The 21076-nt window shown below is 48.1% G+C and overlaps 1 protein-coding gene across 2 annotated transcripts in view; it reads right to left on the minus strand.

The window, feature by feature from the left end:
• Window positions 1-21076, minus strand: part of CPA5 (carboxypeptidase A5) — a 54259-nt gene that overhangs the window by 2799 nt on the left and 30384 nt on the right. Inside the window, exons 4-12 of one of the 2 annotated variants that reach the window (XM_047762970.1) lie at window positions 20269-20403; window positions 11145-11243; window positions 9863-9964; window positions 8574-8675; window positions 8113-8223; window positions 7594-7684; window positions 2954-3153; window positions 2633-2717; window positions 1973-2174 (exon numbers count right to left, since the gene is read on the minus strand). In XM_047762970.1, coding sequence (XP_047618926.1) covers window positions 1987-2174; window positions 2633-2717; window positions 2954-3153; window positions 7594-7684; window positions 8113-8223; window positions 8574-8675; window positions 9863-9964; window positions 11145-11243; window positions 20269-20403 — 1113 coding nt within the window. In that variant the 3' untranslated portion in view covers window positions 1973-1986. Of the gene's footprint in view, window positions 1-1855; window positions 2175-2632; window positions 2718-2953; window positions 3154-7593; window positions 7685-8112; window positions 8224-8573; window positions 8676-9862; window positions 9965-11144; window positions 11244-20268; window positions 20404-21076 lie in introns of those variants that run through there. The other variant, XM_047762969.1, reaches the window with a different exon arrangement.

Below are 21076 nucleotides of genomic sequence, written 5' to 3' on the forward strand. Positions count from 1 at the left end.
AAAAATGCAGATTTTATGGGTCTACCCTAGAGATTGTTTCAGTCTGGGGATGGAACACAAATATCTTTATGTTAAACACCTCCCGATGGATTCTGCCAGAGGCCACACCTGGACAAATGGTGATGTGGTGGTTTTGGAGTTCAAACCCACCTTTCAATCTGTGTGGCCTTTTGTGACCTCTAAAATCTCTCCAAATTGTGCTTTCCTTATCTGAGCTTATTAAAGAGCTTAATTATACCAGTAATGTTCTCCCCATGAGGATGAAATAAAAATATTTGTGCAAACGGCATAAAAATTATAATCACAGACTCCAGTGAACAAAAGTATAACTTCCTTTATTTACCTATATTGCCTACATTAACTTAGCCCATGACCTCAGCTTGGAAATTCTGGCTCACTTGGACCATTTCTAGCATTAAAACAAACAAACAAACTTCAGTCTCTCTTGGGAAACTCTAGCCTGAGTCAGGATTCTTTCTTTCTCTATTGCAGACTTTTTCCCTGGAGATGATCTAGGTTCTTTGGGGATCCATTACCCTGACCTCTCCAGCCTCCCAGAGCTGGTCCTGGGCACAAGCATGCCCAGCTGATGCCTACCATGCCATCATGCCACTGGTGTATGGCCCCTTTGGTTCAGCCTTCTTGCCTCTACTCTAGTCCTCCTCACCTGCCAATCTTCTCATTCCTTTGCTCAGAGCTCTGAATAGCTCCATTACTCATGTATACCCAGCCATAAGCTGCCTCTAGTCACCTGTCCAGAGCCCTCACTCAGCCACTGTTAATCTGCAGCTCAGGTACCATACTGGACATGGGCCATACTTATAGTTTTGATCACCACTGATACCTGCCCCCTTCCACTAACTGGTCCAGCCTCTATCTTTTTTTGCAGGTTGGGTGAAAAAGTGGACTTGTTCTTATCCCCTGCCCCACCTTGCTTTCTTCCCTGTGATTTACAGTAAAACCCTTCACTGTGGGTCCTGCAGGGGCTGACTCATGGGTACCCACATCCTTTCCTTTAGCAACAATAACAAAAGTCCAGCCTTTGCAAATCAAAATCTTGTTTCTGCCTCACACTTACACAAAGCCATTCAGGACCCCAGTTGATCTCTTATTCTTGGGAGTACCTGCCTTTTTCCCCTGAAGGCAGAGCAAACAGCCTCACTCTCCCTGCTCCACAATGATGAAGGCAGGAGGTACAGGAAGCCTGAGGAAGTGGACAGGCATCTCATGTATATCTCAGAATCTCTCCCCGAGATAAAATGCTTCCTCAGTAAATGGTCTTGCCTGGACTAAATTTTCAGTGTGCGACAACCATGATGCCTATGGGGAAGAGGAGAAAGAGGATTTCTCTCTGGAGGTGGATGTGCTTTGCTGTGCTACTCTGATTGGCTGCAAATCTGCTCCTGAGACCAAGGGAGACTGTAAGTTGCCCAGGAAGAACAGGTCACAGACTAGCAACCTATTTGCTTTTGTTAATGGGGGAGAGGGGCTCTGAAATGTGTGCCTGTCCCCTACCCAACATGGGAAATGAAGCAAGAAGCAGAGAAGGCTGCCTCTTGCTCAAGGTGCCAGAAACGCCATGATGAAGATCCATTCCTTCAGATCAAACACTGTCCCCTCCAGGGTTATCTTAAAATGTAAGTACCAAGGGGACAATGTGTATATTAGCAGCTCCAGGGGGTGTATTATCTGTTCTGGACCCCAAGAACATTGTTAGAGGAGAAAAAGGAAGGCCTGCTATTCCCCCCCCCCCCTTCCTCCTGAATATCTAGGGAGTAAAGAGACATTTCTAAGACTCCTGTCCCCTCCTCAATGCTGATCCAAAGGGGTGGCAGCCAACACCAGAGGCTGCCAAGCCAGTTCAAACTTGTTTTTATTTCCTAAGGAGCTAGGCAGGGGTAGGGGAGGTGCATACTTTGGGTTTCAGGAGGAGCCCCAGGCCTTGGTAAGAGAACAAACCCTCCCGCTCTACCCTTGGCAGTGTCGTCAGTAGGGGTGATTCAGCGTGTGCTCCATGATGGTCCGAATGGCCATCCATGTCTCCTGGGCTGTGGGGATGATCTGTGTGGCCGGCAGCAGGAAGCCATAGTGCCCGGTGTCACGGAGCTCAAAGCTGAAGGAGTACTTGATGCCGCTGTCATAAGCCCAGTCGACAGTGACCCCACTGGCCACATCTGGATACGAAAGAGCAAAGAAATGCCCCCCAGGGAAGAACAGGGTGTGGCCACAAGGTATAGAGGCTTCCTGAGAGGACAGTGGGCCTTGGGGGCCAACCCCCAACCCATCCCAGACCATACCAAGCTTCCTGGCCCAGGCTTCAACCTGCTCACCCAGGCTGTCTCTCTGCCCCAACAAAAAGAAAGCTCCTGGAGGCCACCAGCCTTAGAATATTTACCCTCAAGGAACATCACAGTGAGCCAGGCATTGGGAACTATGCATTAATTAGCGCTGCAAAGTACCACAATCCACTCTTCTATTCAGATGTGGAAATCGGCTCTGGCCCAGCCCAGCTAGATCTATGGCACAGCCCTGCCGCTAACCAGGCCTGCCAGTCATCAAAGAGCCTAGACCTGCTTGACCCCAGGTAGATGTGGTGCCTAAAGCAGCAGCAGCCAGGGGAAGGCTCACTCACAGAGGGTGGTGCTGATGCTGCCATAAATGTACTTGATCCCATGGACCTCATACAGGGCCTGCACTGCGTCCTTGGCAAGATTGTACTGCAAGATTAAATCCAGAGAGTGAGAGGCTAGGACTCCCCACACCCACATACCCTCACCAGCAGCTAAGAAGCAGAGATTTAGGAGTCTTGGAAATTGAATGTGTAGATGGTTCCTGTGAGAAAGGAGCCCAAGCACCTCCAGCTTCGAACTTGACCACATGTGAGAACAGCCTACCATTGCGCCAGCTGGGAGTCTTCTGGATGCCTCCCCAAGCCCTAAGCAGCCAATCTCACCAACTCCTCCTGGTTTGAAACAGGCTCCAGAGAGTGGCCATAAGGATACATGAGCATCTGAGAGTAGCTGTGGATGGAGATCAGAGCCTTGATGTTCCCGTGGGATGTGATAAAGTTCACAACGGCAGCCACTTCTGGCTCAGACTGAGGGGAGGGCCCATGATAAGTCTCTGAGCAGGGGTTGTCATTAGAACCATTTCCTGGAAGTAAAATAAAAACACCCTGATGGTTCAAATTCCCAGGCATGGGAAAGACATTTAGTACTCACAAAATAATCTGCATTCCTCTACATTTCTGCCCCCTTTGCAGTTTGGTGGAGGTCGTGTGACTAGTGTTGACCAATGAGAATGTGAGCAGTAATGGTGTGTGACTTCTAGCTTAAGGCTAAGAGCAAGCATGGCTTCTCCACACTCTCTTCTGCCTGTGTGGTTGAAGCATAAACTCTAGATGAAGGAAGAGTCCTGGATCCCTCTGTCACCAATGGAAAAGAGCTGTCAAGGAGCTCTATCCATATTAGACTTCCTGTGCATGAAAAATAAACTTTTATTACTTTAAGTCACTGAGATTTGGAAGGATGTTTGTTACTGCTGCATCCCCAAGTCTAATACATCAGAGGAGTATAGATATACCATGACTCAGCAAATCTATGGCCTTCAAGGGAGCTCCCTTGGTTTGTCCTTTGGCTAAGTCTTTACTGTGGTTCTGTGAGAAAGGCGGGCCTGTGTCAGCAGTTGCCACCAGGCCTCCAACCTGGCTTCCCCTGTGATCACTGATCCCTATGAGCTGACTCTTCTCTGACCACCCTCCACTGCCATGGGGAAGACTTGGGTCAATTGAACATTAAGACTTAGTGTCTTTTCAAGCTTTACCACAGCCATGGCCCCAAAAGCAACATGAACTTGGGGCCAGGAAAAGAGAGAACAGATTAGCATAGCTGCCCATGACTGGTCTGGGAACCACAGATGCTAAGAGTCTTTGAAAATTCTTGGGGCGATGGGATTAAGATGGCAGAATAGAAGGACTGGAGCTCAACTTCTCTCCTAAAAACAACAAAATTTACAATCAAAGGCTGAGCAATCTTCAACTAAATGGACTGGAAACCTTAAAAAAGATATCCTACTCCAGAAGACAAAGAGGAGGCCACATCAAGAGGCTGGAGGGGTGATTATGCGATATAAGCAACCCCATACCTCCAGGGTGGGAAGCCCCACAGACTGGAAAGTAACTGTTTCACACAGACTCACCTACAGGAGTGAGAGTTCTGAGCCCCACATCAAACTCCCACCAGTGGGGATCTGGCACTGGGAGAAAGAGGCCCCAGAGCATCTGGCATTGAAGGCCAGTGGGGCTTGTGCGCAGGAGCTCCACAGGACTGGGGGAAACGGAGACCCCATTCTTAAAAGGCACACACAGACTTTCACATGCCCTGGGTTCCAGGGCAAAGCAAAGTCTCCATAGGAATCTGGGTCAAACCTGACTGTAATTCTTTGAGCACCTCCTGGGAAAACAGGGGTGAATGTGACTTTTTGTGGAGGAAGGACACTGGAAGCAAAGCTCTTGGGAATATTCAGCAGTGTGCCTTTCTCTGGAGGTGGCCATTTTGGGAAAATCAGGCCCCACCCATCAGCACTGAGAAGCCCCAGGCCAAACAACAATCCTGGTGGGATCACAGCTCCGCCCATCAATAATCAGGCTGCCTAAAGAGCCCCGCCCCCAGGCACACAGCCACCTCTAATCTCACCCAGAGACAAAGACCCACCCACCAGAGGGATAGGAATCAGCTCCACCTACCAGTGGGCAGGCATCAGTCCCTCCCACCAGGAAGCCTACAACAAACCCCTGTACCAACTTCAGCCACAAGGGAGGCAGAGGCCAGAGGTAAGAGAGGCTACAACTCTATTATCTGTAAAAAGGTCACCACACCAAAAACCTATAAAAATGAAAAGACAAAGAACTATAACTCAGATGAGGGAGAAAGAAAAAAACCCCAGAAAATCAGCTAAGTGATCAGGAGATTCTCAGCCTCCAGGAAAAAGACTTCAGACTGTTGATGCTAAAGATGATGCAAGACATTGGAAATAAACTGGAGGCAAAGATGGATAATTTACGGGAAGCATTGAGCAAAGAGATACTAGAAATAAAACTTAAACAAGAAGAGATGCAAAATAAAGTAACTGAAATGAAACTTCTTGACCCAAATTGGAGAGAGGGCCTAGAGCAGCTGTTTACAAATTTAATTTGTTCCCATCTCCTACTAGATTCTTTGCTCCCCGTCTCCTTTCTTCCTTTTCTGTTTTCCTCCCCTTCCTACGGACCATGTTGTGGAGGGCTAGGCTAGGCTGCTCAAGATTTGTGGGCTGGGAACAAACACATTTGGAAAGAGCCATCCCAGTCCTGCTCTCACGCCTTATCCCTGAAATGACTGCACAGAAGCCCAGTCAGAGGCCAGCAATCGCCCCAACTTCAGAAGCCCCCGAGGATGCTAGAGCACCTCACTTGATCCCTAGGGCAATGAGCTGGCTGGACAGCTGGGGGGCTGGCTCATGGGCCAGTTCAGATGCTGCTCTAGGACTGCAGCAAATAGGTCCCCCCTAGGGTGCAGGTGAGGGCTGTGTGGGTGGATGGGCCGGTCTACAAATTACTCATTATGCTCCAATTAAATTAAGGCAATAATAAAACTATAAACAAAATCTTCCTGCCTGAGTCACCAACAAGACACTTGCTATTTCTGGCCACAGGCAGGCCCAGAGGCAATTCTGTCACCTGGGAGTGGACCCCCTCTTGGTTTGCCAGTCCTCATGGAAGGGGGTAGGGATGGACTCTGGTTAGAAGGGGGATGTGCCTGGAAGGAACAAGGGGGTAAGAAGCGGCCTCACAGGCTGGAGTGCGTCCAGCTAACAGTGGCCTTGTTTGTTGTGTCTGCTGGGAGCTTCTGCACCTGCTACACTTGATGAATGACAAATAGCAACAGATGAGCAGAGCGGGGGAGGCTGAAAGCTTTGTCTGCGTTTGCAGCCCACGCATGGAAAGCGGTTCCCCTGCCAACGACCAGGTGGCTTTGCCCAAATATGGAGAAACACTTCAGGCCATTAGTTCTGGTTTGAGCTAAGCAGAATAAACTAATCTTCCCCTGACCAAATGGGAATTAGCTGCCTGCCTCTCACTGACGTTCATAGTCAAAGTCCTCTGAGCCTGCCTGTTTCACAAGTACCTGCTAATGGATTCATTAGCTATTTATTTTTCCTTCTCTAAAAATGTAATTTGTAGCAAGGGGAAATTGCTGGAAGGACGTGGTAAATTATTAAAAGCAGTAATCTTTGGGTAGTGGGATTATGGGAGCTTTTTGTCCCCCCTGGGCTTTTTTTTCCACATTTTTTTTTACATTGTGTATATACCAATTTTTTTTTTCCTGTGGTGAAACCCACAAAAGTTATTTTCTTTAAGAGGTAATTTGTCTTCTAGCCAGTCTGTCTCAGTGTCCATGGGCACTACACACACTTTAGCCAGTTCTGAGGGGCCCACATGGATGCAATGTATGGTTATTTGAAGGCAAAAACACCTAATTTTACACAAACAGTTAAAAACACAGACTTTTAGGCAACCCCCACACTGTGGGCTGCTAGCCTCACTCTAGATGCTTCAGAACTATCCTTATTTTTCAATGAAAACAGACTCAAGACAGATTTTCAAGGCAATGGGCATCCAGATCTCGAATGTTCTGTCTTGTTGGTTTGGCCACCATCTGCAGATGTTCTTTTCAACAACAATGGCACCACCTCTTGTAGAGCCAAACCCTGATCTTCCAGTATAGTATGGGAGCCACATCTGGAGTCCCATGGCTGTGCCCATACAACTCTCTGCTCTGGAGACTGTCTTGGCTAGACCCAGCACCCCACCCATCAAACTGCTGTATTCCCAGGGTCCACATACTCATCTCAGGGCTTTCTGGAGCCCTTGGCCTCCCCATCTAGTTCCTATGCTCCTGGAGTGGCAAGGAGATAATCAGGAGGAACACCAAGGGAACTCAGGAGGAAACTGTTCACCCCTCCCTTGTTTCACACAGCCCTGCACATAAACACCAGTCCAACAGCCCTGGGTCACAAAGTAATTGGGTCAAAAATAAAAGCCAGGCTCAAGTCAATGTTGATGATAAGAACTAGCCTATCCTATATTTGAAATTTTGTTCTGGCCTCCCCAGAACAAAATTTAGGTCACAGGGTCTCAGGGAATAAGTTTCGAGGTATTTTCTTATAGCACGCTCCCTTTAAGGAAGAGCTCGAGGTTTGGGGCAGGGGGCACCATATGTTGTGGGATGTGAACAATGAGCAAGACTACTTTGGACCTCTTTAAGCCTTTCTCTGTCATAGTTAGGATTTGACCCTCGCAGTTAGTCCCCTTGCAGGGACCTGTTTCCCATGAAGGCCTAGCGCACACACATATTTAATACACATATACAACCTCTCCTCATATCCCATGGCTAATCCTAGGCATGTGCCTGCCTGTCCCTGGCCATGACTCACTTGCATTAGCTAACTGCCTTGCCTCCCCAGTTATGAGTCAACATAATCTGACTGTGTGGGATACGTGCCAAGGACCAAGTCCTCTCCAGCCCTGCCCCCAAGCACATCAGGCTGCGGTACCTCCAAAGCCCGAATTCCAGTTCCTGTTAAGATCCACGCCAATGCAGAAGATTCCAGGTCTGCTGGACTTGTTCTTTCGCCATAAGCGGTTCTGAAAAAGTGCCGGGCAGGTGACCTCATTCACTGGGCCCATTCCCAGGGGTAGGAGTCCCTGACATCCTAGTCCAGGAGGGGAGGTCTGGTGGGAGAGGGAGAGGCAAAGGGAAGGAATCTCTAGGGCAGAATGGGCTGGCATGGGGCTGGGCCAAGGCTGCAGACCAGATGCTCTATGGTTAAAGCTGGGGTGTAGAAAGAGGCCTGAGCCCAGCCAACCAACAGTGGCCTTCCCTGGGCAGCAAGAGGGAGGTTAGAGGGTAAGAGCTGCGGCTTCGGTACCTGAGCAGCCTGCCTGCCTCAGTGAGACTCTGCAAGAAGCCCCGAGGGGCCTGCTCCCAGGGAACTTCGGCCCAAAACAACAGTGACCTTTCCTCCATTCCCCCAGAGCTGACCCCTGGGCCCCTCCCTCTCAGGTGGTCTCACCATGCTATGAGTAAAAGCAAACCCATCAGGGTTGGACACAATCTCCATGAAGATGTCCATGGCGTTCAGTACATCTGTCACGATGCGGTCTTTGCCGTATTTATTGACAATCTGCAAGAAAGAGCAGAGTGGGTACTGGGTGAGGGTTGGAGGTCCTACTGGGCTCTGCTCCCAGGTAGAGCAGGACATTTGTACAGCCAATGGTGGAGACAGGAATGGCATCAGGCCATCAGATACATCTTGTGCAGAACCAAGGGTGTGGATTTTAAAATACTAGAAAGCAGAGGATAAATGGGGCCCTGGGCTGCAAAAGGCCAGAGCACATGGCAGCTGTTCCAAAGGGCAGGAGGGTAGAGAGTGGCCTGAATTAGACAAACCAAGTATAAGTTTTCAACTGGAGGTGGCCTTAAATAGTTGAGCATCCCCCAGCCCCAGCCCCAGCCCCCATTATCCGTGCTGACCTTCCTGGCAGTCCAGATGCCAGTGGCATGAGTGATCCATTCCCGGGAGTGGATTCCAGTGTCAATCCAGATGGCCGGGCGTTGAGAACCTCCAGTGCTGAACTGGGGAAAAGCAAAAGGCACCAAACAAGTTTGGACCAAGATAGCTTACAGGGCTGTCCCTGCCTGGACCGAGGCTCCAGATGTATCCTCACTACCTGGAGCAGCCCTATGTTCCTAAGAGGAGGGCTGTATGTGCAGGAACCTGTGCACGAGCCCATAAAGTGCCATGTATGGGGGCCCTGGCAACACAGTGATGCTGGTGGAGAACAAAGTGATACAACCAGAAGCAGAGAATTTCCCAGGTTTGGAAACATTTTAGACTAGTGCTTTTCAAACATCAAAGGACATTCAGAGATCTTACTAAAATGCAGATTCTGATTCAGTAGGTCTGGAAGGGGACTGAGGTTAGACATTTCTAACAAACTCCCAGGAATGCTGCTGCTGCTTCAAGTCCAAGGACCACACCGAGTAGCAAGGTCTTAGACAACATTAAAGGGTGAACACGGACAGCCTCTAGGGAAACAAAGCAGGCACAGGTGAAGTCAAGTCCTAAGTTAGGTGAGACCACTTGATCCTTCAGAGGGGTCCGCCAGGGCATTGTTTAGAGCAGCAGCACCTGTCTTCTCTGAGAGCTGGATGTCAAACGCCCAGAGTGGTCCACACTCCTGAGTGCCCTTTAGGGCCCAGAAGAATCATTTTCTAGTAGGCTCCACACTCTCAGCCATCCTGCCTCCTTCATGGCTAAGGGTACTGTTACAGTTAAGTTTACTCAAACTCTGTTTCCAGTGGCCCCTGTGAAGGGCTGGAAAGTCTCCTCATAGACTCGGGCCTATCTGTGGGGATACCTGAGCCAGATGACCTCAGTCATTTGTAAATGAGGCCTCTGTGCATTTCTCTTTCCATTTAATAGATGAACCAACCGAGGTAACAGGAGAATGCTGACTAACCCACATTCATATCCCAAGGCCAAGGTGATGACGGCCACTCTGCAGTTTCATCTCCTTAACCCTCCCACCAGATTCCTGACCCAGGACATGCCAGGTCACTGCACTGCCACCTGTTCACACCTACAAGGGTGGGTCCCTGAACACCACTGTTCTAAAGCTTGTAGCTCACCACAGACCAGTAGTGCATACTTCTCTGCCCCTAAAACTTCCACGCAGCCACAACCCCACCCCACAGGAGCTCAATCTTTATGCCAGAGGCACTCACTGGGCAGTCTAATGGTCAACACCGCCAGCTCTTACCTTCAGAACAAGAATGGACCGATTTTCAAAGCTGTGGCCAATCTGAATTTTTGAGACAATATTTGAATGCTCAGTTACAAAACTGTCAATCCAGGTATATATCTGAAAAGAATAAAGTTTCTTAGATGGCCAGTTAAACAGGAAGGGGGCAACCACAGGATCTCTCTGAATAGTCTCCTTCCCCCATACCACCCTCTTCAATACTTTCCGACCTCCCTTGAGGATCTACAAAAACTGCAAAAAATCAAAGACTTCCTCCAAGCCTAAGGAAGCAGCTGTGGTCAGCCTGGATTCCAAGGCTTTTCACCTCTGTGCAGAACTAAGCCTTTTCCTGGAAGAGCAGCATGTGCTGAGCCTACTCAGTCCCCAGGGTCAGAATCCAAGACTCTCTGGTTTGAAGTTTCTCTTGCTTCTATTTTCTTGGCACCTTCAATCCATTTGATAGATCTCAGATACCCCACAGTGTTGCCGCTTTTAGACTCTAAGCCCCATGAAGGCAGGATTATTTATCTCTGACCTCAATACTAATGGAATATATTACTTCATTCTCTTATTCTTCCAATACGTATAACTGAATTAACGAATATTATGAAAGAAAATGGATCCTCTGTTATGGGCTTCGTGAAACGGGGAGAGTGATGATGAGAATAACAGATGGACAATATCAATCAAGTCAGCCTTTACCTAGAAATAGAATCTGAGCCTGTAGTTTCTGTCTGGACTGGGCATCACTATGCTCTCTTTGCATATTCCTTCTTTATAAACAAGTGACAATCAGTCATGCCAGCCCTTGCTGGCTCTGTGATCATAAATTTTCTCCAACTTAAGGCAACTCTATTTTACTCTACAAATGGCTCTCTAAAGCACCTAGCTCCTGCCCCTCTATGCTCTAATACCCACAGTGGGGGCCACTAAACACGGGAGTGGTTGTACAGAAGTAAGACCCTTGTATCCCTTGCCAAAGTACTGGATATGAAGGTGTCTATACCTGCTCTGTTCTGGCTGGTGATAGGTCCCTGCCTTAGTGTTCCACCTAATAGACCCATACCCTGGCCCTGTACCTGCTACAGGCTGTACTGTTGAGGTACAGTCTCCTCTACCTGAATCCTGGCTTCTGGACCTCTTTGAGCTGACTGTCTACATAACAGACCTCTCCCCAGTGTATGCTCTGCACTCCTCAAGCATCAGCTCACAGTCTTATGAAGACCCCAGAGTCCTGAGTCTGGAGACCCTGAGGGCTCAAAAGGAAAACAGAGTCTAGAGCCTGACCAGGCAGACCTACCTCCTCCAAGGTGTGGTAAGAGGAGTAACTGAAGCTACTGGCACTGCGCTCTAGCCGGCGGGATTTTGCCATGGCCTCTCTCTCCTCATCCAGCAGCACCTAGGAGGCAGGAGCACATATTGGAAGAAAAGGGGAGGCTGGGCCAGGCATTCCTCTTCTGAGTCCTGCCTCAGCTTGCTGCACAAAGATAGCATCAACACAGGAGAATGAGCCACCATGAGTGTAAGCTGTGCAACAGGAAGATGCCAGGTTGCTGGGTGATCTTCTGCTTGGCAAGATGGCATTCATACCACCATTTCCCAAATGTTCACAGAACAAGGAGTCCATAGAACTTTGTTCCAAGTCTGCCACTGCCACTAACTTGTTATTGGAACCCTGACCTTAGTTTTTCCCAGCTTGAAAAGTGGGACTCGCCTTGCCCATCTCAATAGGACAAAACATAATAAGATATAAAAGTGTTTCGGGAAAGATACTCATGGGTTATCGCCAACATTGCTTTTGCCCTCTGTAAACACTCTGTTGAGCCCAAGTTCAAGCTGAACTATGTACAGCTTGAACTTGGGGGAGAAGAAGGCTCCCCTGAACCACAGCATTCACTCTACCCCAGGAAGTAGCCCATACAATTGGTATCTAAGCCATTCAGAAAGCCAATCCAAATCTTTATGATTAATGTCTTTCACTCTCATTTTAATTGCCTCCTAAACACAAGTACAGGTGAGCCAAAGCAATGCCCTTCCTTGGATGGCAATTTCAAGTTGGCACTCAATCCTCAGGTGGTCCTCCCACAGAGAAGGCAGTATAGTGCCTGGGCTGAACTGACCTCCCACACCCTTCTGGGGCATTTGCCCCAGCTCGGGACTCAGTGGGGTGGGCAGGTGCCCTTTACCCCCAGCTCACACCCTTACATTGGCACCCGGGGCTGCGGTACCCCAGGACTCAGCACTGTCCATGCTGGGAAAGCAGAAACTTTCAACCCAAAGTCACCCTGGTTTGCAGCTCTGGGTCACAAGTAAATCCTGATGATGCCCTGTTTCAGGCCAGAGTCTTTGAGTTCACCAAGCATCTCTATCCTCATCATCTCAGTTGATCTGGTCAGATGACTCGATGACATGGCAAGAATTAACTATTCATGTTTTAGAGATAAAGCAGATTAGATAAGTAAAGGGACTTAATAGAAGAGCTAACAAGGGGTAGAGGAGAGATTTAAAATACGGATATCTTAGTCTCTAGTGCTGGGTTCCTTAAGGCTAGCTAGCTATCAAAACTAAAATCTAATCAGAATCTCTATCTCTCTCTCTCTCTCTCTCACACATACACACACACCACACACAAATATACATAAGTACATGTTTATGTGTATGTGACACACACAGATAAACATAACTATATGCTTATGTGTGTGTGTATAAACAGAAAGAGCAAGCACATGTATAAAACATTAACGACAGGTAAAAAGTCCATCATACTATTCTTATAATTAAAAAGTATTTTAAAATAATGAAAAAGTAATACCCCAAGCATAAGAAAACAAGACACTAAAAAGCCAAAAAATACACCAAGATGTTAACATACCTCTTAGGATAGAAATATTACAATTTTCAGCGATTTTTCCTTTACTCTCATCTTTTGGCAATGTGATCATACTATTTCCACAAGTAAAATCTTCTAAGTGAATAAATAATAGTAAAACAAAGACAAAATGCCCTAATGGCTAAAATAAAGTAGCAGCCATGGAGTTTTCGGTTCCAGGGTTGGAAGAGAGCCCCTCCCCACCTCCCACCTGCTGCAGCCAAGGCCACTACCAGGTGTCAATCTTACCTTATGGCCCCTGTCAGCTTGCTCACAACCCTCAAGTTCACAGATTTTTAAATGGAAGTGGAAATGGATGTTTGAAGCTCATTTTGGTTTTCTTTTTGAGCACCAACCACACACTAGGCAACTGTAATTGCAATGTTTTCTAGTTGAACTGGCTAGGGTGAGGACATTCCCACTTGGGCAAAGCTGGGATTGCTGGTTTAGTTAGAGATGGCTGGAGGAGCTCTGATCCTCATTGGCACAAGCACCACCCTGAAACTCCAACAAAGGGAATTTGTCTTCTTTCCAGGAAATCAATAGAAATCTAAACAGCTCTCCATGACTAAAGCATGCCCATCACTGTGGGCCAGGCACCATCAGCTGTGGCAAGCAGCTGCAGAGGAGAGAGCAGGTTGGGCTAGTGTACCTGTAGTCATGGCCAGTCTGGTGCCCACATGGCCCCACCTGCCATGAAGGTTAAGAGTCCATAAATCTAACTTCCTAGGGATAGAAGTGCTGGGTGAAGGTGGAAGACAGGGAGGAAAAAATGGGAAGACAGGACCAAAGGACCAGTTCTTTTCACACAGCCTAAGGACACCTACAAGAAGAGTTCCCATAAGCCTGTCCTTTGTTCCACACAACAGCTTGGAGGCAAATGGGAAGTCGGCACCAAACTGCAAAGAACCTTCCAAACACCCTCACAGCCTTGTGAATGGATACAACACCGACAACAAATTGGGAATGCTCAGCCCTCAGAGCTGGGCCCCGATTCCAGGAACACTAATCTGCCCTGGCCTGAAAAATAGGCAGATGTTTGCTCCCTTCACAGGACTGAGGGAAGGGGATGGGAGAACTAAAAATGCGGTCTTGCCACAGGCTCAGGAATGCCTAATTACAGTCCTGTCAGGCTTCTCAGAAAAAACAAAAACAAAAACAAAAAAAAGACTGAGAAGTAAGCAATTTGCCTCCCTGGAAGCCACAACCTGACAGGGAAAGTAATACTTTGGGGTAAATTAATTTATGATGGAGGTAAGGAAGGATGGGGACATTAAGCAAAGAACAGCACTCCAGGATGGAGGAGGGAGGAGACCAAGGTCCCCAAAGGTGTAGTTGATGCTGGAAGGGACTCTGCATTCACAGCTTGCTCCAACCACAGAAAAGTAGACGCAGCTCAGGGAAACAGTGGGTGGGGAGCAGGAGAAGGGTTCTCATTGCCACTCTGTGACGACAGCAGCCAGCTCTCCTCATGAGTCCCTGGCCTCCTCTTCCAGGCCTCCTGTTTGTAGTAGCAAGGGCATGGCTGGGGGCAATTAAGGTCCATGCCTGTTTTGGGGTAGTGGGGAGTCCAGATCTGGAGTTGTTTGAAGGGACTCCTCAGAACTCCAGACAGAACCCGGGCTTCACTGCCCCAAAGGCAAAGTGAAAAGATCACATAAATAACCTCCACACACGCTGAGGAGGGAGATGGTACAAGAGTAAAGAGTCCAGGGCCTGGAGCCAGGCTGTCTCAGATCAAATCTTGATGCTGTCACTACCTTGGGCAAATGACAAGGTTCTCTGCGCCTCAGTTTACCAAATTATGAATTTCTCTGTGATTTCATAAAATAGGGATCAGGTTCTCGTGTACTTTTGCACATACTTTATTCTTGTGAGGATTGAAAGGGTTAATCCATGTAAAATGCTTAGAACATTGCCTAGCACATAGTAAATGCCATCTGCAATGATGATGACAATGATAGGACAACAATAGTAACTCTTGGGGTGAGTCCAGGACTCTGTGGTGGAATAAGCATTACAGGGTATGACCAAGAAATCTGGATTCCTCCAGAGGGAATTGGTGTCTGCGGGACTTGGACAGCAGACTGCCCCCATTAGCAGTCACTTGGGTAAGTCAGACAGCCCCTGCCCCTTCCTGGGACCAATAGAGGGACCAGTCCTTCTTCTGTCCCTGTCTCCCCACGCCTACCCCTGTGCAGCTGGCCTCTGCCTCTCCCTCAGGGCCTGACTCACAATTGTTCCTGCCTTTCCCCACCTATTCCTATCCTCTTCTCCCCATTAGAGCTGCCACTCACCCCCAGCCAACCCAACAGCACTCCCACGTTTTAATCTCTTCTATTCGGCACACCAGTGTTTGTAAAGCATACACTGGGCACTAAAGATACGGCAGCCAAAGAAACAAAATTGCCTGCCCTCATAGAGCACACAGTCTGGTAGGGAAGACAGAGAATAAACAAGACAAAGAAGTAAATCACTGGGGATATCAGAAGGCAGAAGGTGCTAAGGAGAAAAGTGGGGAGGGGGATGAGGGGGAGTGTGGGAGAAGAAAGGTACCAACTTAAAATACGGTGAAAAGTTTTGAAAGCAGTGAGGGAATAAGCCATACAGATATCTGCAGAAGCAGCATTCCAGCTATAAAGGACCAGCAAGTGCAAAGGCCCTGAGGCATGAACCTAGTCAAGAATGGGTCAGGCAAGTTGGATTTTGGAGGCATCCTCCAGTGCCTGGAGGAGACTGAGCAAGGGGAGAATGGTGAGTGATGCAGGGCAGGGCATGGATCATACAGAGCCTTATAGCCATTACAAGAACTTTGGCTATTACTCTAAATGAGATGGGAAGTCACTGAAGATTTTAAGCAGAGTAGTGCATAATAAGACTTGCCTTTTTTTTTTTTTTTTTTTGTCTTTTTAGGGCTGCATCCATGGCATATGGAGGTTCCCAGGCTAGGGGTCAAATTGGAGCTGCAGCTGCCAGCCTATGCCACAGCCACAGCAACAGGGGATCTGAGCCACGTCTGTGACCTACACCACAGCTCATGGCAACACCTGATCCTTAACCCACTGAGCAAGGCCAGGGATCAAACCTGTATCTTCATGGATGCTAGTCAGATTTGTTTCCGCTGAGCCATGATGGGAATTCTGAGACTTGCATATTTTTAAAAAGACACCTCTGGCTGCTGTTTTGAGACTAGGCAATAAGGAGGCAAGGATGAAATTGGGGAGAACAGTTAGGAAACTACTAGAATAATCCAGGTGAGGGCTGATGGGGTATTGGCCTGTGGTAGTAGCATAGGATATGGTACGATATATTTTGAAGGGAGAACTGATAGGATTTGCTGAGGGATTGTCTGTGGGATGTAAGAAGGCAAGGACAACTCCAGGTTTCCTGTCTGAGTGACCGGAGGAGGGTGTTGTCATTTCCCAAGTTGGCAAAGGCTGTGGAGGAGCAGGCCAGGGGAGCTCAGTTTGGACCTGGGAAGTCTGAGATGCCCATTAGACACCCAGGTGGAAATGCCACGTAGATGGTGGTACATGGTCAGCTACATGAGTCTGGAGTTCAGGGTGGATATATTGAGTCTGACTTGGAGCTATAAATGTGGGAGAATTCAGGAGGTTGAAGGTATTCAATGCCATGATCCTAGATGAGGGGATAAAGGAGAGGTAGAAAGGCAGCTGGGAAACATGAAAACAAGCAAACATGCAGCTGGTAAAGTGGGACAAGCCAAAAGAGTGCAGTGTCCTGGAAGCCAAAAGAAGAGCCATGTGCCAGAGAGGAGAGAAAGAGCGATGAGCGCTCAGAGCTGACCACTGAGCTGGACCTGGGAGCTGTGCGACACTGTTGAGGGCAGCTGTGGGGAAGCAGGGGGTGGACAGTCGGTCAGAGGGAAAGGACAGAAACAGCAAGTTCAGCCACTATTCCTATGCGTTTAGCTCTATGGAGAAGAGAAATTGGGGGATAGCGGGAGGTAGGGGGAAGGGATCAAGAGAGGATTTTTTTTTTTTTAAGATGAGAGAAATAACTCTATATTTGTATGCTAATGGAAATGATCCAGGAGAGAGGGGAAAATTGGCGAAGCAGTATTTACACTAAATTATATTTTGCTCTAGAGTGTGCTCGGAGCATGGGTGATTTTTGTTTTCTCCTTTGTGCTTTCCCCTATTTTCCAAATTATCTACCATGAATATTTATTAATTTTGTAATCAGAAAAAAGCCATTAAAATCCACAGAGCTGATTGCTCAAGTGAAGCTTTTCCATGGTGACTCATCCCAGGGAAAAAAAAAAAAAAACCAAAGGGCTGAAAAGAATGAGGAGGTGAAGAAAAATTAAATGCAAATAGAGCTCACTCAGAATCAGATAATTTCTTCCCTGGCCCACTGCAATTTCCTCACCACCCTCCTGCCTGTCAGTCTCTCCCTGCGCCTGTCCCCAACTCAACATTGTCAACACTGTCACTGTCAGAGGGATTTTTCTGAAATGCAAATCCGATCATGTCAGAGCCCTCCGATGGCTCCCCCACGGTTTTCAGGATAAAATCTCGACCTTTTCACCCAGCGGAGGATGCCCTTTGTGCTCTGGTCCGGCCTCATCGCCAATCATGGGCCCCCTCCCTCCCCACCCCTCCTCCTGCTCTTCAGCCACACCGTAATTACCGCCTTCTCAGAGCCTCAGAGCGACATGCGGTGCCTCTTGTACTCGCTCCCATAGCAACCTGCTCCACTCCATCAGCACATCATCCACTCCATTGTAATCACTGATTTACTCCCCTCCGCTCCCCACCCCCACAGCACTCCAGCTCCCCGCGGATACAGAGACTAGATTGTTCATCTATTTCCACTGCCTTGCCCAATACCCAGCACACAGTAGGTATCTCTGTATCCGTGGGTACCCACCTCTTCTATCTCAAGCATCCCTCTGATCACAAGATGGGGGTTAGGGTAGGGGGCACTTCCCTTCCTCAAAAATCTCCAGTGTCTCTGGCCAAAGTGAAAGCTGACACCAAGGTTTTTCACACTTTCTCTTAGCCTGATACTAACAAGCAAACACACCTCCTTTCCTTTCCTTCTCACATCCATTAAGTCAATAATATTTACTAATAAGCCCCATTTAAGTGGCAGGTCCTGTGGGAGGCACTGGGATATAAAGAGAACTAAGGCAAATGATCCTGCACCTTGAGGGACATAGGGCAGCCTCCGGAGACAGAGACCAAGATATCAGCCCCATCTCTCCCCCAGTGCTCTTCCTGAACCTACCAACAGAGCAATTCATTCAGCACACAGTTGCTGAGGGCCCATCGGGCAGGAGACGCCATGCCAAATACTGGGGCGAGAAGATGCAGGAGACAGGGAGCAATCAGACATGTATTTCAACAACTAAAACATGAGGCTGGAGGCCAAGAACCTGAGTGGTGCAAAGCCCTTCCTTCCTATTAGTGCCTCTGAGCTTCCCTCCTCCCAGATACCTTCCCCCATCGTCGCCACACAGCAACTCAACCAGCAGCCTCCTCCCAGCCCCAGCTCCTTCGAAGCCAAAATGTGATCTCAAATATGACAATCAAAGTTTGATGCCTTGCAGACAGTGAGCTGTTGGTGAAAATAGTGCCTGACTAAGTCAGGGCCCAGAGGCCAGGGCATCTTACTGTGAGGGAGTGAAAAGCCCCTCCCCTCCCCCCACTCCACCCTTGATGGAATCCAGGGCTGAGAATGGCAGGAAAGGACAGGTCCAGAGGAGCCAGTGAAGGGGGAAGCTCACAGGTGCCTCTGGGCCATTCCTAATAAGAAGAAATCGACAGAAAAATGTTAGAGACCTCTTCATAATTGTTTTCCAAGTGCTGCAGGATCTCCAGGGCAGGGCAGGAGCAGAGAAATGCCAACTTCAAAATGCAGGCATAGGGCGTTGCTATGGCTGTGGCATAGGCCAGCAGCTGCAGCACCAATGTGACCCCTAGCCTGGGAACCTCCATATGCTGTGGGTGAAGGCCTAAGTTACAAAAAAAAAAAAAAAAAAAAATGCAGCCTCAGGTGAAAAATGAGAATTGAGCACTATTTCTTTCGATGTGGTAGCCTCTCTTGCCTGCGAAAGTTTCCCCACTTTTGTTGTGGGGGATTTCATTAGAGAAAGAGCCTACCCCCACGTGTTGATCGGGAAACATATTTGGCTGAGGAGGAAGAAAGACCTTTGAATGGACCTTAGTGCCCCAACCTGCTCTTCAATGAGAAGGAACACACCTAATGCGTTTATCTCCCGGCACGCAGCATCAAGTGTGTGCGCTCCAGGGACTGTGTGTTCCCACACTCAGAGCCCTTACAAGACCTTAGCTGCAGTGCACTGCGGCTGGGCAGGAATCTGCGTGGATACAAATCTACAGGTACACGACAGCATCTGCGGAGGGGTGCAGCCAGAGAGATTCAACCCATTGATACTCAAAAGAATCATTTTAGGAAAGAGGCTCCTTGGGATATCTTTAAAATGGAATTTCATGATATTCAGAAAAGATGCTGTAAGATGCAGCCACAAGCGAGGGTGGGGAGAATGGGTGCCAGGGATGAAATCTCCCTTCACCAGACCCAGGGCTGGCCTGCAGTGGCTTCTCACAGAGCTGTTCCTCTGGGAGAGGCACCCAGAACTGAGGGCCTGTGGTGGAGGTGGCGGGAGGCAAACCACAGCAGGGCTCTCACTCTGCTTCTCTCACTTCTGCTTCTCTGGAATGAAGGAAGTCTGAGACACATCAGAGACAGGAGGGAGCAGCTGGGAAAGCAAAGGGAGCTATCCAGAAGAGCTGCCTCCCTCCCCATGGTGCCTAGGAAAGACTGGAGCTATTTCCTCCTCTCTCCCTTCTCTCCTGTCGCCTCCTTTGCCATGAACTGCAAATCCCTCCATTAGAGGACTCCACGAGTAATCTAAAAAATGCAGTGAATGAGTGAACGCAACAAAAAAGGAGCAGACGGACAGATATAGAGAACAAACTAGTAGTTACCAGTGGGGAGGAGGAGCAAAACAGAGGTAGGAGAGTGGGAGGCACAAACTACTGGGTGGAAGATAGGCTCAAAAATGTATTGTATAACATGGGGAATATAGCCAATATTTTGTAATAATTGCAATTGGAAAGTAATCTTTAAAATTGTATAAAAATTTCTTTTCAATTTTTTTAATTAAAAAAGAGAGAAAGGAGTTCCCTTGTGGTGCAGCATGTTAAGGATCCAGCATTGTCACTGCAGCAGCTCAGATCACAGCTATGGCGTGGGTTTGATTCCTGGCCCAGGAATGCCTAAGTGCCGCAGGTGCGGCCAAAAGAAAAAAACAAAAACAAAACAAAGAGGACTCCACAAGCCACCTTGCCACAACCACATTATGAGTTATGAACTCTGCCTTAGATTTAAATTTTCTTCGAGAAGTATGAGGTTTCATTCCTTCCAGGTTCACAAAAATGTTAGGTTTAACTCCAGAAAGAAAATGTCCATTTTAACTCTGAGTATTTTTCCTCCATGTCAGACTCAAACCAGAAAGGGATATGGAAGGTGAGACCCCAGGCACAGCAATGGGGCAGGACCTCACCTGGATGTCCTTTATCATGATGCTGTAAGCAAGGCCATGAGACTCCAGGTAAGCTTTGATGTCTCTCAATTCAGAGAAAGGAACCCGCATATCTACAGGGAGACTGGGCCTGGCTGGGCCACGCCAGAAGTCCACCTTGATCAAAGGAAAGAACAATGGGCAGGTTTATCGCACAGTCCTGGAGACACCCTGGAGAGCCCCATGATCTTCTCCTATACAGTTTTTAAAAGGGGCCCCACTTCCAAAATGAAACCCCTAAGGCCCAGCATAAAGACAGGGACAGACAAAATTACCAAGTCACTGAGATTCCTTCTCTAACATCAAGCACCTTTGTCTCCCATCCTCACACAATGTAACTTCACCTAGATCCAAAGAGCCCAAAGCAGTTTCTAAAGGTGAGACAGCTCATCATCTGGGACATTAACATGAACAAGAACCCTGGTGAGAAGAGGGACACATTCCCTCCCCAACCCCAAAGAACAGGAGAGGCCTGACCTGGATCCCCATCCGCTGCCACCTGAATTTTTTCAGCTCTAAAACTGGAATCACTATAAAGCTTTCTGAGTCCTAGCTGAGTGGGGCACTCGCACAAACAGGAACGGGAACTTGGAGCCATGTCCTGAAATACTTGGTTGTTTCAACAGCCCTTAAACAAAACCCTTCTATTACAATAGCTGAAGAAAACATTTTCCACTGTGGAATACTTGCAAAGGACAAATGTTCTCAGAAACCGATGCGCAGGCTGACAGGGACAAACCCAAATAAAACACAGGTTTGCCAAGCTAAGCCATTTCAATTGGGAAACAGA

The sequence above is a fragment of the Phacochoerus africanus genome, chromosome 16 (assembly GCF_016906955.1).
Source record: "Phacochoerus africanus isolate WHEZ1 chromosome 16, ROS_Pafr_v1, whole genome shotgun sequence".
NCBI classification, from domain to species: domain Eukaryota; kingdom Metazoa; phylum Chordata; class Mammalia; order Artiodactyla; family Suidae; genus Phacochoerus; species Phacochoerus africanus.